This window comes from Brachyhypopomus gauderio, chromosome 19 (genome assembly GCF_052324685.1).
Source record: "Brachyhypopomus gauderio isolate BG-103 chromosome 19, BGAUD_0.2, whole genome shotgun sequence".
NCBI lineage: Eukaryota > Metazoa > Chordata > Actinopteri > Gymnotiformes > Hypopomidae > Brachyhypopomus > Brachyhypopomus gauderio.
This window is the reverse complement of record NC_135229.1, coordinates 2,232,281-2,248,205: the sequence shown is the minus strand read 5'-3', so window position 1 is coordinate 2,248,205 and position 15,925 is coordinate 2,232,281. Positions and strand designations below refer to the sequence as shown.

Genomic DNA, 15,925 nt, shown 5'->3' with positions numbered 1-15,925 from the left:
TTAGCAATTAACTACACAGGTAATTAGTAATTAACTACACTGTTAATTAGTAATGAACTACACAGGTAATTATTCATTAACTACACAGGTAATTAGTCATTAACTATACAGGTAATTAGTAATGAACTACACAGGTAATTAGTAATGAACTAAACAGGTAATTAGTAATTAACTATACAGGTAAATAGTCATTATCTAAACAGGTAATAAGTCATTAACTACACCGGTAATTAGTCATTAACCACACAGGTAATAAGTCATTAACCACACAGGTAATAAGTCATTAACCACACAGGTAATAAGTCATTAACCACACAGGTAATAAGTCATTAACTACACAGGTAATTAGTCATTAACCACACAGGTAATAAGTCATTAACCACACAGGTAATAAGTCATTAACCACACAGGTAATAAGTCATTAACCACACAGGTAATTCGTCATTAACCACACAGGTAATTCGTCATTAACCACACAGGTAATAAGTCATTAACCACACAGGTAATAAGTCATTAACTACACAGGTAATTAGTCATTAACCACACAGGTAATAAGTCATTTCCCACACAGGTAATAAGTCATTAACTACACAAGTAATTAGTCATTAACTACACAGGTAATTAGTCATTAACCACACAGGTAATTAGTCATTAACTAAACAGGTAATTAGTAATGAACTACACAGGTAATTGGTAATGAACTACACAGGTAATTAGTAATGAACTACACAGGTAATTGGTAATGAACTACACAGGTAATTGGTAATGAACTACACAGGTAATTAGTAATGAACTACACAGGTAATTAGTAATGAACTACACAGGTAATTAGTAATGAACTACACAGGTAATTGGTAATGAACTACACAGGTAATTAGTAATGAACTACACAGGTAATTAGTAATGAACTACACAGGTAATTAGTAATGAACTACACAGGTAATTGGTAATGAACTATGCAGGGACAGAATGGCTCTTAGCCGCTGCACCTGATACAGGGCGACGCAGTAGAGGAACAACATCATGTAGATGATTTTATACATGACGGTTGTTCCCTCGAAGCTGACGAAGAAGAACATCCCACTGCAGACGTAGATCCAGTACTTCACCAGTACCCCCATCACCAAGCCGCCCACCACCTGCATCAGGTCGTTCTCTCCACCTTCTTCTTCCTCGGCCTTCTCCACCTCTACAACACAACAAACACTCATCCTCATCCTCACGGCTGCTGGCGTGTATCTTCCATATCGGACGTGAAATAAATACGGATGGACTGAAAATACGTAAATAAAACTTGAAATAATGTTATTAAAACAAAGGTTGAAATAATGCAGGAACAGATAAAAATAATTGTAATGTAAAAATAAATAAATGGAGATGCATATTTCCATTGTTACTTATTCAGGTGTTTCTGCATTTATACCAAATGTATTTAGTTAATTATTTATGAATTTAAGCCATTAATGCAGAGGGAATGTTCTAAACTAATTCTGTCTCCATCGCTTCGTTTGCAAACTGTCAACAAGCAATGTCTGATACATCTCTGTGTCTCTACCTAAGGTTTATTTTTTGTGTTTTAATTATTTTAAACATACTTACAGGGTAAAATGTTTTATACATTTTTTAAAAACAGAGATATAAGCCCTTCTGTAAAACCTGCTTGTTTCAAAGGCGGAAATACTTTTCTGAGGTGGAAGTAATTGCCCTGGCACTGAACAACTGGTTCATATGACTTTAAATATTACTTAAACTTATTTATTTATGGATTTATTGATTGTTCAACATGCTTTATTTTCTTCAGATCAGGGGAGCAGTTTTGTGGTAACACAGTCGTATATCTGAGGGGACATACGGCACTTCATTAATAACTCACTTCTCTCTGTCTCTCTCACACACACACACACACACACACACACACACACACACACACACACACACACACACACACACACACACACACACACTGCAGTCTCTGAGCTGTAGAAAGGCTCTGACTACTGTCTCAGGGATATCATGTGTTGTCATGTGACCCAGCTGTTCGTGGACTACAACTACGTCAGTCCCACCTTTTGACTTGGAGTCGGTCGTAACCTCTGACAGCACCGCCCCCTCATTCTGCTTCGCTTTCCGCTCCGTCAGTGTCTGATGGAGGAGCAGCCAGAAACTCAGCAGGTACAGCACCTGCCAAACACACACACACACACACAGACACACACAGACACACACACACATTTTTGAAAATGTGTCTAAATAAAATGTCTCACTTCTACACACAAACCCAAACAGGTGGAGCTAAATTTTATCAAGCTGATCCTCAGTTGTTGGTTTATTATACATATACACACTGGTCTTTGCACCACTCATGTTTGTACGTGTCATGTGTGTACGTGTCATGTGTGTACATGTCATGTGTGTATGTGTCATGTGTGTATGTGTCATGTATGTACATGTCATGTGTGTATGTGTCATGTGTGTACGTGTCATGTGTGTATGTATCGTGTGTACGTGTCATGTGTGTACGTGTCATGTGTACGTGTCATGTGTGTACGTGTCATGTGTGTACATGTCATGTGTGTACATGTCATGTGTGTGCATGTCATGTATGTACATGTCATGTGTGTACGTGTCATGTGTGTATGTATCGTGTGTACGTGTCATGTGTACGTGTCATGTGTGTATGTGTCATGTGTGTACATGTCATGTGTACGTGTCGTGTGTACGTGCTGTGTGTACGTATCATGTGTGTACGTGTCGTGTGTACGTATCATGTGTGTAAGTGTCGTGTGTACGTATCATGTGTGTACGTGTCGTGTGTGCGTATCATGTGTGTACGTGTCGTGTGTACGTATCATGTGTGTACGTGTCGTATGTACATGTCGTGTGTACGTGTCATGTGTGTACGTGTCATGTGTGTACATGTCATGCGTATGTGTCATGTGTGTACGTGTCATGTGTGTACGTGTCATGTGTACGTGTCATGTGTGTACATGTCATGTGTGTACGTGTAATATGTACGTGTCATGTGTACGTGTCATGTGTGTACGTGTCATGTGTGTGCGTGTCGTGTGTATGTGACATATGTGTACGTGTCATGTGTGTACGTGTCGTGTGTATGTGTCATATGTGTACGTGTCGTGTGTACGTGTCGTGTGTACGTCATGTGTACGTGTCGTGTGTACGTGTCGTGTGTACGTCTCGTGTGTACGTCTCGTGTGTACGTCATGTGTACGTGTCGTGTGTATGTGTCATATGTGTACGTGTCATGTGTACGTGTCGTGTGTACGTGTCGTATGTACGTGTCGTGTGTACATCATGTGTACGTGTCGTGTGTATGTGTCATGTGTACGTGTCATGTGTACGTGTCGTGTGTACGTCATGTGTACGTGTTGTGTGTGTACGTGTCGTGTGTGTATGTGTCATGTGTACGTGTCATGTGTGTACGTCATGTGTACGTGTCGTGTGTATGTGTCATATGTGTACGTGTCATGTGTACGTGTCATGTGTGTACGTGTCATGTGTGTACATGTCATGTGTGTACGTCATGTGTACGTGTCGTGTGTATGTGTCATATGTGTACGTGTCATGTGTACGTGTCGTGTGTACGTGTCGTATGTACGTGTCGTGTGTACATCATGTGTACGTGTCGTGTGTATGTGTCATGTGTACGTGTCGTGTGTACGTGTCGTGTGTACGTCATGTGTACGTGTTGTGTGTGTACGTGTCGTGTGTGTATGTGTCATGTGTACGTGTCGTGTGTATGTGTCATATGTGTACGTGTCATGTGTACGTGTCATGTGTGTACGTGTCATGTGTGTACATGTCATGTGTGTACGTGTCGTGTGTATGTGACATATGTGTACGTGTCATGTGTGTACGTGTCGTGTGTATGTGTCATATGTGTACGTGTCGTGTGTACGTGTCGTGTGTATGTCATGTGTACGTGTCGTGTGTACGTCTCGTGTGTACGTGTCGTGTGTACGTGTCGTGTGTATGTGTCATATGTGTCATGTGTGTACGTGTCGTGTGTGTACGTGTCGTGTGTGTACGTGTCGTGTGTGTACGTGTCATGTGTGTACGTGTCATGTGTACGTGTCATGTGTACGTGTCATGTGTGTACGTGTCATGACAACAACACGCTGGTGTATTGTGTCTAGGTGTGCTGGCCCCCCTGACGTTACCTTGGAGCTGAGCTCGGTGAAGGGTTCTGATTTGGCCTCTGATTTGGACTCGGGGAACAGCCCGGCCACAGGGCTCATGTCCTGCCAGCTAAATATGTACTGCAAACCCAGCAGCAGGTTGCCATAGGCAACCATGAAAGGTGAGGTCAGCATGGCGTACTTCCTGCGGTCCCGCACCATCCACAACATACAGGACCAGAGCAGGAAGACAAACGTCAACCAGCTCACATATGTGATGCTCCAGGCCTGAGAGAGAGAGGGGAGAGAGAGAGGGAGAGAGAGAGAGAGAGAGAGAGAGAGAGAGAGGGAGAAAGAGAGAGCAAGAGAGAGAGAGGAGAGAGAGGGAGAGAGAGAGAGAGAGAGAGAGAGAGGGGAAGAGGGCAGAGAGAGAGAGGAGAGAGAGAGGGTGAGAGAGAGAGAGAGAGGGAGAGAGAGAGAGAGGGAGAAAGAGAGAGCAAGAGAGAGAGGGAGAGAGAGAGAGAGGGAGAGAGAGCGAGAAAGAGAGCGAGAGAGAGGGAGAGAAAGAGGGGAAGAGGGCAGAGAGAGAGAGAGGAGAGAGAGAGGGAGAGACAGAGAAAGAGAGAGAGAGAGGAGAGAGAGGAGAGAGGGGAGAGAGAGAGAGAGGGGGGAAGAGGGCAGAGAGAGAGAGAGAGAGCTTGTTAAATCTTTATGCATGAACCTCAGGAGAACCTCTAACCCTGGTACAGTATGTGTCTGTGTGTCCGTATTTTCAGGGCTGTCTCGACACCGTTCAGAGGAAGACATGCAGTTGCCTTTAGAGCAGCGGTACCCGACTGTAACGGGTCCGGCTGACGTGTGTGATCTCGTCAGATCTCGTGACACTCTGAGGTTACACGTTGACCCTCAGTCTGCTCACCATCATGGAGATGAGGGCACAGACGTAGCTTTGTTTCATGATGAAGCGGAAGACTTTGACGATAGCGCTGGGCGCAGCACCCTCCTCTTCCTCTTCATCCGCACTCTTCTCCTCTTCCTCCTCTGGGGGCACCTCCACTACCTCGTACACGTCTCCATCTTTACCATCTGCAGGATGGAGTACGGGACCACCACGACATACACTGCCTTCACCATCACACGCAGCGGTGAGCACGTGTCATGTGAAGAGTTACATCATGTCATGTTAATCCAGGGAGAATTTAACAGGTGCTGCTTTTCACTGTTAGACTTTTTAGATCAAATTAGGATTCTAAAATATTTGGATTTAGAATTATAAAAAATGGTTTTGATATGATGTTCACTAAAATTACCTTCAATATTATTGGTTTGATCCACTTTATATTTAGGAGTAGAACAGAGGTCTATGCTGATTGGTCCATTCTCTGAATTCAGGGTGGTGACATAACCAAACGATGTCCCATTGGTGTTCACCACCATCGCCTGTAAGGGAAATAAACAGAAATTGTATTTTACTATTTATATTTAAAAACCTCTGCAGGATTTAAACACAGGATGTGCTTAACTGGGTTATTCTTAATCTTTATTCCTCACACGGCAGCATGCACAGTGCTGATAATATACTAAATTCGTGCCATAAATACTAAATTGATATTAGAAATGAATTTGCCAAAAAGCAACATATTTATATTTAAACTACTCAATTTAAAATAGGTATAAACTCATCTCTATGATCAAAAAACATAAATTAAAGTTATAGTTGTCTATTAGCATCCACACACTATTACCACTCCAGAGCAAAGCACTACAACAGGCATCACGTGAGCACTGGACCAGGTGCACAGGTGTAAGGGTTCTGCAGACGTCACGTGAGCACTGGACCAGGTGCACAGGTGTGAAGGTTCTGCAGACGTCACGTGAGCACTGGACCAGGTGCACAGGTGTCAAAGGTTCTGCAGACGTCACTTGAGCACTGGACCAGGTGCACAGGTGTGAAGGTTCTGCAGACGTCACGTGAGCACTGGACCAGGTGCACAGGTGTCAAAGGTTCTGCAGACGTCACGTGAGCACTGGACCAGGTGCACAGGTGTCAAAGGTTCTGCAGATGTCACGTGAACACTGGACCAGGTGCACAGGTGTCAAAGGTTCTGCAGGTGTCATGTGAGCACTGGACCAGGTGCACAGGTGTCAAAGGTTCTGCAGGTGTCATGTGAGCACTGGACCAGGTGCACAGGTGTGAGGGTTCTGCAGACGTCACGTGAACACTGGACCTGGTGCACAGATGTCAAAGGTTCTGCAGGTGTCACGTGAGCACTGGACCAGGTGCACAGGTGTGAGGGTTCTGCAGACGTCACGTGAGCACTGGACCAGGTGCACAGGTGTCAAAGGTTCTGCAGACGTCACGTGAACACTGGACCAGGTGCACAGGTGTCAAAGGTTCTGCAGACGTCACGTGAACACTGGACCAGGTGCACAGGTGTCAAAGGTTCTGCAGGTGTCATGTGAGCACTGGACCAGGTGCACAGGTGTGAGGGTTCTGCAGACGTCACGTGAACACTGGACCAGGTGCACAGGTGTCAAAGGTTCTGCAGACGTCACTTGAGCACTGGACCAGGTGCACAGGTGTGAAGGTTCTGCAGACGTCACGTGAGCACTGGACCAGGTGCACAGGTGTCAAAGGTTCTGTAGACATGCCCAGGGCTTTACATAACACACAGGAAAACCGCAAACGTGCTCTAACCTCAGAAGTGCTGTAACCATCCTGAGTGGACAAAAGCTGGGGACAGAGAGAGAGAGAGAGAGAGAGAGAGAGAGAGAGAGAGAGAGAGAGAGAGAGAGAAAGGTGTTGCGGTGAAAAGTCGATGGTATTATTCTGTTCTCTCGGATCTGTGCTAAGCTGAAACCAAGGGTTCCAGCACTATGGAGGGTTCAGACCCCATCACTCACACACCAGCCCATCCAAAAGCTTTTAACAGTCCTGAGCAGAGCTGAGACAGCTCGGCTGGACCAGGGCAGAGAGCCACCGGGAGCCAGTGAGATACGTCTTGAGCGTTGGTCAGAACTGCCCACTGACACACGTACTTTTACTAGTGGGCTCAGACATGTTTTGGGACTCTTTCTCTGAGTGGATCTGTTCATGCATCCCTTGATAGCAGTTAAATTACAGCTGTTTGTAATGTGAACATCAAGGTCAAAACTGCCTCGACATGCGAGTGGCAGAGCCCTGCGTGCTGTGATGGCATTTTCCTCCACCCGCTCCACCACCTCCACCTCCTCCACCAACACCACTCCCTCCACCCGCTCCACCACCACCTCCACCACTACCACCTTCTCCACCCGCCCCACCTCCACCACCACCCCCTCCACCCGCTCCACCACCACCCCCTCCACCACCACCTCCTCCACCCGCTCCACCACCACCACCTCCACCACCTCCACCCGCTCCACCACCACCCCCTCCACCACCACCTCCTCCACCCGCTCCACCACCACCTCCACCACTACCACCTTCTCCACCCGCCCCACCTCCACCACCACCCCCTCCACCCGCTCCACCACCACCTCCACCACTACCTCCTCCACCCGCTCCACCTCCTCCACCTGCTCCACCTCCTCCACCCGCTCTACCTCCTCCACCTGCTCCACCTCCTCCACCCGCTCTACCTCCTCCACCCGCTCCACCTCCTCCACCCGCTCCACCACCACCACCACCCCCTCCACCCGCTCCACCACCACCACTACCTCCTCCACCCGCTCCACCTCCTCCACCTGCTCCACCTCCTCCACCCGCTCTACCTCCTCCACCCGCTCCACCTCCTCCACCCGCTCCACCTCCTCCATCCGCTCCACCACCACCTCCACCACTACCACCTTCTCCACCCGCCCCACCTCCACCACCACCACCTCCACCCGCTCCACCTCCTCCACCCGCTCCACCACCTCCACCACCACCCCCTCCACCACCACCTCCACCACTACCACTTCCTCCACCCGCTCCACCTCCTCCATCCGCTCCACCACCTCCACTCGCTCCACCTCCTCCACCACCTCCTCCAGCTCCTCCACCTTCTCCACCCCTCCATCTCCTTCACCCTCTCCACCCCCTCCACCTCCTCCGCCTTACATTTCTCTCCTCCGTCCTCTGACGCGCCCTCCACCACAGGTGCCTCCTCCTGTTGGCTGTGAAGGTGGCGTGGTCTTCCTTCACCTCCTCGTTCTCGCTCTCCTGCAACACGAGGCCACAGTCAGGCGGTCGGACCGCGATGCACATCGAGCACTAATTACGGGAGCCGCACGGAAATGACGGAAATGATGCCTACATAATACTGCACATAAATAGCACGAAGGTTAGGGAATGTTAAACAAAAGCCAAGCAGAGGTCAGCGTTTAAATAATCCTGCTGGATGAACATAAAGCACACTCAACAATAACACTGATATCGATATTATTAATATCGACTGCTTTCCGGAATATCTTCCCTATATTGTCACCCAAAGATTTACACTGTAATCAAATCTGACCATCGTTTGCGATTTTTTAAACTGCAAACAGAGAAACACTCACCCCACGGATCAATACGTTCTCATACATGCAGGATTGCTAAAGGACACAAGCTATTGACCACTCTATAAAAACAAGACAGGCAGGGTCCTGTAACCCCAGAATGCAGGAGAGACCTCCTGGACACCCAGAGGGATTTATGAGGAGGGATATAAGGTCCAGGAACACCTCGTAGGTGTTCTCACAGTTCACCGCACTCCCTGTCGAGACCTAGGCTAAAGCCTTATTATTGATCAGAGTATTGATCAGACCATAAGTTTGTTTATAGCACACCAATGAGACCCTGGTCTTGCACATCTGATAATGTCCTATATGTGATGTCCTGCTGTGGCCTGTATGTGTCCTGCTACTGGTTATCTAAACATAGGAGTAATATAAGGATATTCTAAGGTCACTCTGCAGTTCAGATGTGCCTCTAATCCAGATCTAGTACACCTTTCTGGAATATTCTCAGATGTGCTTGATTCTAGATGGATGTGATTTACCAGCAGTAGATGAACAGAAGACACAACTGTGTTACTCCAGCGTGACTAAGCATGGCTTTTGACTGTGAATGCTCTAAAACCACACGCATGACTACACAAACACGACTACACAAACACGACTACACAAACACGACTACAAAAAACACGACTACACATACACGACTACGCAAACACGACTACAAAAAACACGACTACACAAACACGACTACACAAATACGACTAACATACACGACTACAAAAAACATGACTACACATACACGACTACGCAAACACGACTACAAAAAACACGACTACACAAACATGACTATGCAAACACGACTACACAAACATGACTACACAAACACGACTACACAAACACGACTACAAAAAACACGACTACACAAACACCACTACACATACACAACTACACAAATACGACTAACATACACGACTACATAAAACACGACTACACATACACGACTACAAAAAACACGACTACACAAACATGACTACACAAACACGACTACGCAAACATGACTGCACAAACACGACTACAAAAAACATGACTACACAAACATGACTGCACATACACGACTACAAAAAACACAACTACACGAACACGACTACGCAAACACAACTACACAAACACGACTATGCGTACACGACTATGCGTACACGACTATGAGTACACAACTACACAAACACGACTACACAAACACGACCACACAAACACGACCACACATACACGACCACACATACACAACTACACATACATGACTACACAAACACGACCACACATACATAACTACACGTACACAATTACACAAACACGACTACACAAACATAACTACACAAACACGACCACACGTACACGACTACACAAACACAACTACACAAACATGACTACACATGCAAAAAGAACCAAAATGGCAGTTGCCAGGGGTAACCGTGATGGTGGGGTCCTGTAGCCAGAGCCGGATGAGCGTGGCAAGCGTGTAGTACAGCACCAGGAGCATGATGGGATTGACAAAATGTTGCCACTTGGTGGAGTTTGCGTTGATCTTCCATGTGTATGAACAGTCTGTCTTAACTATGGAGGAGATGCCAAACACTCTGTGGAGAAACGAGAGCGAGAAATTGACACCGAGATTGAGACAGAGCGTCCAGACACAGAACACATAATAAACACATCACATTTTTTTTCTTTTTCCCATCAGAGACAGAGATAGAGAGAGAGAGAGAGAGAGAGAGAGAGAGACAGAGACAGAGAGGGAATCTATATACATATTATTACTAACAAGCCTCCCAAGTGGTCTTATTTGCAGACATATATTTTTTATAGTAAAAGTTGGATATTTCTAAGGATTTGTAGATTTCTTTAAAAAACAATCCCGTATTCCCTGAGAGGGGTCAGCTGAGATGCATACACCTTCTATCCCTACCCCTGATTATGTCACTTCCTGTCACTTCTTCCAGCACCTGGTAACGACCAGGTCACATGATTCTATTGTGAGGGCAAAGAGGAAGTGATGTGGGACGTGGGGTCTGTCGGCACCGTCTCTCAACAGCTGAGCGGACCAAGGGCAGATTCTGTCAGCAGCCAAAATTAGGCCACGCGGGCGACTCCCCCCCCGAGTGCACGGGCCGTTCCTGCCGCTACGGTGACTCAGAGCTTTTAAGAAAAGGGCCACTTAAAAAAAACAAAACCAAAACAAAGCAACTGACTGTCTTATTTTCATACGCTACAGTGAGAAGCGTTTTTACACCCACGCTAGGATTCTGATCCACCCGGTCCTCCCCTGTTATTATACACGCAACAAACACCCCAGCACTACCTTAACACGGACAGAGCAACCTTAACACGGACAGAGCAACCTTAACACGGACAGCGCAACCTTAACACGGACAGCACTACCTTAACACGGATAGAGCAACCTTAACACGGATAGAGCAACCTTAACATGGACAGAGCAACCTTAACACGGACAGCACTACCTTAACACGGATAGAGCAACCTTAACACAGACAGAGCAACCTTAACATGGACAGCACTACCTTAACATGGACAGCACTAAGTTCCCTAAACACTGACTATCGGCCCCAGACCACATCGCACACCGGAGACATAAATTTTTTTTTTTACTGCGCGTCATGTACATATTCCTCACACTCATAAAACCCCACAGGCTGTGTTTGGTGATAAAGGATGCTGCCTCCATGGGACCCATGATAAGCAGCGTGGGCGTAAGGTACCGCTGTTTTACTTAGACATAACGGCCCAGCCGGCGCAAGACAACTGGCGTGTTCTAAAGCTCCTGAGATCAATGTCCAACCACAAAGTCAAGGACATCCAGACCAGTGAAGGTGTGGGCGTGTCCAGAGAGATACGCTCGGACCAATCAGAGCTTGCCCGAGTCTGTTACGGAAGGGCAGGCACACATCACCTGAGCAGAACAATACAGTGGATACTGGGAACTTTTATTGTTCCGTAGGCATATAAACCAACAATAGAGTTTTATACACATAAATACATCTACTTTGTAATTGTATAGTGTGTTTGGCTATAGAGTGACACAGATCATTGGAAAAGAGGTGGTGAAATGGTTTCCTGATTGCTTCATTTAAAATGTTAGCACAGCTACTGAGTGCTGAGAGGGCTATTTAAAGCTCGGGTAAAAATGAACCACACAATATTAAGGTGGTGGTGTGGGTACAGTAATAATGTGCACAGAATTGCCTTTCAAAATAATATTTACATTTACAGCATTTGGCAGAGACTCATACCTGGAGCAAATTACAAACTGATCGGTATGAGAATATGTGCTCACATGGGAATTGCCTGTGTGACCCTGGTGCTGTTAGCACGCTGCTGTAACTGCTTTACCCTGATGCTGCTAGCACGTAGTTCTACCGTTGCTCTGTGATGTGAGCTACAGGATCTCAGATTTGACCATGAACAACCACTGAAAACAACTTTTAAAAAATCACTCCCAACTGAAAAACACAAGCATGCTTCCTTGGGATTTAGACCTAAAACCTTAGAGACAAGAATAACAAAGACACAATAAAATTAGCATATCACTACCAGACCAAGAACATTGCTGGCATGAATCATAAACCCGACACTACAGCTGACTTACAGAGCCCATATTTCGGCTGTGTTTTGTCACAGCGCATGAGAACAGGTGTTGAATGGCTCCTCTGATATATGCCTCCGACCACATGCTGACAGATGCAGACTGCTGGCGTGTTTCGGAGTGCTCACAGAGACACAGCTCCGCACTACAATACAGCCCCATGCTGCAGGGGATGAGAGCACCAACACATGCATTATTTAGTTTGGATGTATTGATTAAAAAAGTGCTCGGGGCCCAGACCTCACGGTCCACCCAGAACCCAGACCGTGCTGAGCTAGCCAGCATCCAGAACAATACGGTAGTCCAACCGGGCCCTGCTGAGTGGTGGGGAGAAATATGAACACACCACCTTAGCGCTGTTGAGAGATAGCATGTTCATTAAGGTCAGAGGTGTCAATTCCAAGTTCAGAAAGTAAAAGTCCTCACCAGGATTTTGCTCAGGCTTCATGGATTGTGTTGATTCCACTAATTTTGGATTAGTGGATTGCACTAATTAGAAAATCTAGCAAGCTTGAGCAAAATCCTGGTGAGGACTTTTACTTTCTGAACCTGGAATTGACGCCTCTGATTAAGGTGAATACACCTTTACTTAGTTTAGTTAGTTTACCTAGCCATCGACAGCCATTATTACTCATTACCCATCATGCTTTAAAGCCGTACGCCTTTAAGGAGATCAGACACTCCTCTCCTACACCTGTTATGACAGGTGATCTGTATGTGAATATGGTGACCGTTTGTGTTGCATCATTTTTGGACTCCAGCACGGCAGATGTGACACGAAACCGTGAAGACGAGGAGAGCTTGCAAACTTGGTTTCATTTCAGATGAGCCCACGTCGCCGTCCTGACTAACACAGCCTGACTAACCCTGACTATGGTCCCAGAAGCCCTTCACATACGGGTCACTTTAGAGCGAGACCCGTCCGAAAGGTGCGTGTGTGTCGGACCTGATGTAGCGGTCGTTGGGCGGTATGCTCTCCTGGAAGAACTGGAACTGGTAGAGGTAGAGCACGATGAGGTGGCCAGCGGAGAAGATGGCCATCAGGACACACAAGCAGCTGAAGAGCAGCGTGTCGAAGGTCCGGCAGAAGGACCACCACGTGCACAGCGCCAGGAAGACAAAGAAGTACACCGCAGAGGTCAGCGAGGGCAGCATCATACCTGCACCAGGGGTCAGGGGTCAGGGGTCAGAGGGGGACACAGAGGAGGAGCATGTCTTAAGGACTCAGGGGGACACGACCTTTGCTACACAAATATAAACACAATAAAACAATATAACATTTCAAAAGTATTGTCTTGTCAAAAAATCTGACACAGAAATCCTGCCATTTAGAAAATTATCAAATCATTTCTCAGTGGATTTCTAAAAATATTATTAGGTGAAAAGATGATTATTGAAAAGATGAATATTGAAAAGATGAATATTGTCATGGTTTATCTAAGAGAGGTTCTCCTGGGGTGTAATGATCTGAGTTTCTTCATGAGAGTGGCGGAGGTGGTTAGGTGTACCTGTGAGTTTCTTAATGAGAGTGACGGAGGTGGTTAGGTGTAGCTGTGAGTTTCTTAATGAGAGTGGTGGAGGTGGTTAGGTGTAGCTGTGAGTTTCTTCATGAGAGTGGCGGAGGTGGTTAGGTGTACCTGTGAGTTTCTTAATGAGAGTGACGGAGGTGGTTAGGTGTACCTGTGAGTTTCTTAATGAGAGTGGTGGAGGTGGTTAGGTGTAGCTGTGAGTTTCTTCATGAGAGTGACGGAGGTGGTTAGGTGTACCTGTGAGTTTCTTCATGAGAGTGGAGGAGGTGGTTAGGTGTAGCTGTGAGTTTCTTCATGAGAGTGGTGGAGGTGGTTAGGTGTAGCTGTGAGTTTCTTCATGAGAGTGACGGAGGTGGTTAGGTGTACCTGTGAGTTTCTTCATGAGAGTGGAGGAGGTGGTTAGGTGTAGCTGTGAGTTTCTTCATGAGAGTGGTGGAGGTGGTTAGGTGTACCTGTGAGTTTCTTCATGAGAGTGGTGGAGGTGGTTAGGTGTAGCTGTGAGTTTCTTCATGAGAGTGACGGAGGTGGTTAGGTGTACCTGTGAGTTTCTTCATGAGAGTGGAGGAGGTGGTTAGGTGTAGCTGTGAGTTTCTTCATGAGAGTGATGGAGGTGGTTAGGTGTAGCTGTGAGTTTCTTCATGAGCGTGGTGGAGGTGTGGTTAGGTGTAGCTGTGAGTTTCTTCATGAGCGTGGTGGAGGTGGTTAGGTGTAGCTGTGAGTTTCTTCATGAGAGTGACGGAGGTGGTTAGGTGTAGCTGTGAGTTTCTTCATGAGCGTGGTGGAGGTGTGGTTAGGTGTAGCTGTGAGTTTCTTCATGAGAGTGATGGAGGTGGTTAGGTGTAGCTGTGAGTTTCTTTATGAACGTGGTGGAGGTGTGGTTAGGTGTAGCTGTGAGTTTCTTCATGAGAGTGACGGAGGTGGTTAGGTGTAGCTGTGAGTTTCTTCATGAGCGTGGTGGAGGTGTGGTTAGGTGTAGCTGTGAGTTTCTTCATGAGCGTGGTGGAGGTGTGGTTAGGTGTACCTGTGAGTTTCTTCATGAGCGTGGTGGAGATGTGGTTAGGTGTACCTGTGAGTTTCTTCATGAGCGTGGTGGAGGTGTGGTTAGGTGTAGCTGTGAGTTTCTTCATGAGCGTGGTGGAGGTGTGGTTAGGTGTACCTGTGAGGCCCAGCAGGATTGTCACCACCACCTTCCCTGCAGTAGTGATGAGTTTCCCGATGCTCTCTTTCACTTTGGATGCCACAGTCGCGACCAGGCGCAAGACCTTCATCTTGGCACTCTCCTTTGCCTCCTCCTCCTCCTCTTCCTCTTCCTCATAGTCCCCCTCGTCTCCCTCGTCCTCGTCGTCTGCCTCGTCCTCTGCATCAAAGTCCTCATCGAACAACATCTCATCGTTTTCCTCGCAGGGGTCCTGCTTCTCTTCCGTCTCGCCGTCCTGTCCACAGAGGAGAGACAAAGGAGGAGCCGTGAGGTGGGTAACACTCTCCAAACCCACCACTCCTTGAACAATCACGTTTTAGCCGCACATCCTAAAGGGCAGGACTGAAATATGTGGTTTATAAAGGACGGGAGGCGTAAGTGTGGAGAAGTAATAATGACATTCATTCAAACTGCTGCCTCATTTAGAAAGGGTGAAGACATTTATAGAATGAGTAAGTGGGAAAAGAAAGTGGTTGAAATTATAGAATGAGAGAGAGAGAGCACAAGAGAGAGAGAGAGAGAAAGAGAGAGTGAGATAGAGAGTGGGGCAAGAGAAGGAGAGAGAATGGGAGAAGGAGAGGGAGAGAGAAAACGTATCATATGACTGGCCAAAACTCTGTCTGATCTACGTATGACATAAGTGTTGAACACTGAGTCTGTGCGAGCTTCATGAGTGTGTGAGTCCTTTCATGTCTGCATTGAGCCAAAGTCCACCTCCCTAAATCTGCATCCCATCAACGACAACACACAATAAACCAAACAAGCTTTTAACAGCTCCGCATGTGTGGCCTGGAAACACTCCAATGGTAGCACGACATACGCTTCTGAGGACCTCCCCCCAGTAACAGGGAGACGGCGTCTCACGTCCTGTGTGACTATAAGAGTAACACGGCGTCTCACGTCCTGTGTGACCATATCAGCAACACGGCGTCTCACGTCCTGT

At 46.8% G+C, this 15,925-nt stretch overlaps 1 protein-coding gene across 10 annotated transcripts in view; it reads right to left on the bottom strand.

Annotated features, from left to right (window-relative positions):
• Nucleotides 1-15,925, bottom strand: part of piezo2b (piezo-type mechanosensitive ion channel component 2b) — a 77,455-nt gene that overhangs the window by 41,300 nt on the left and 20,230 nt on the right. For 5 of the 10 annotated variants that reach the window (XM_076981775.1, XM_076981782.1, XM_076981780.1 and 2 more), the window contains exons 6-15: nucleotides 14,941-15,217; nucleotides 13,202-13,415; nucleotides 10,066-10,231; nucleotides 8,218-8,319; nucleotides 6,835-6,870; nucleotides 5,447-5,576; nucleotides 5,056-5,261; nucleotides 4,179-4,424; nucleotides 2,067-2,181; nucleotides 990-1,189 (exon numbers count right to left, since the gene is read on the bottom strand). In XM_076981775.1, coding sequence (XP_076837890.1) covers nucleotides 990-1,189; nucleotides 2,067-2,181; nucleotides 4,179-4,424; nucleotides 5,056-5,261; nucleotides 5,447-5,576; nucleotides 6,835-6,870; nucleotides 8,218-8,319; nucleotides 10,066-10,231; nucleotides 13,202-13,415; nucleotides 14,941-15,217 — 1,692 coding nt within the window. The remainder of the gene's footprint in view (nucleotides 1-989; nucleotides 1,190-2,066; nucleotides 2,182-4,178; nucleotides 4,425-5,055; nucleotides 5,262-5,446; nucleotides 5,577-6,834; nucleotides 6,871-8,217; nucleotides 8,320-10,065; nucleotides 10,232-13,201; nucleotides 13,416-14,940; nucleotides 15,218-15,925) is intronic. The other 5 variants (XM_076981778.1, XM_076981784.1, XM_076981785.1 and 2 more) reach the window with 3 other exon arrangements.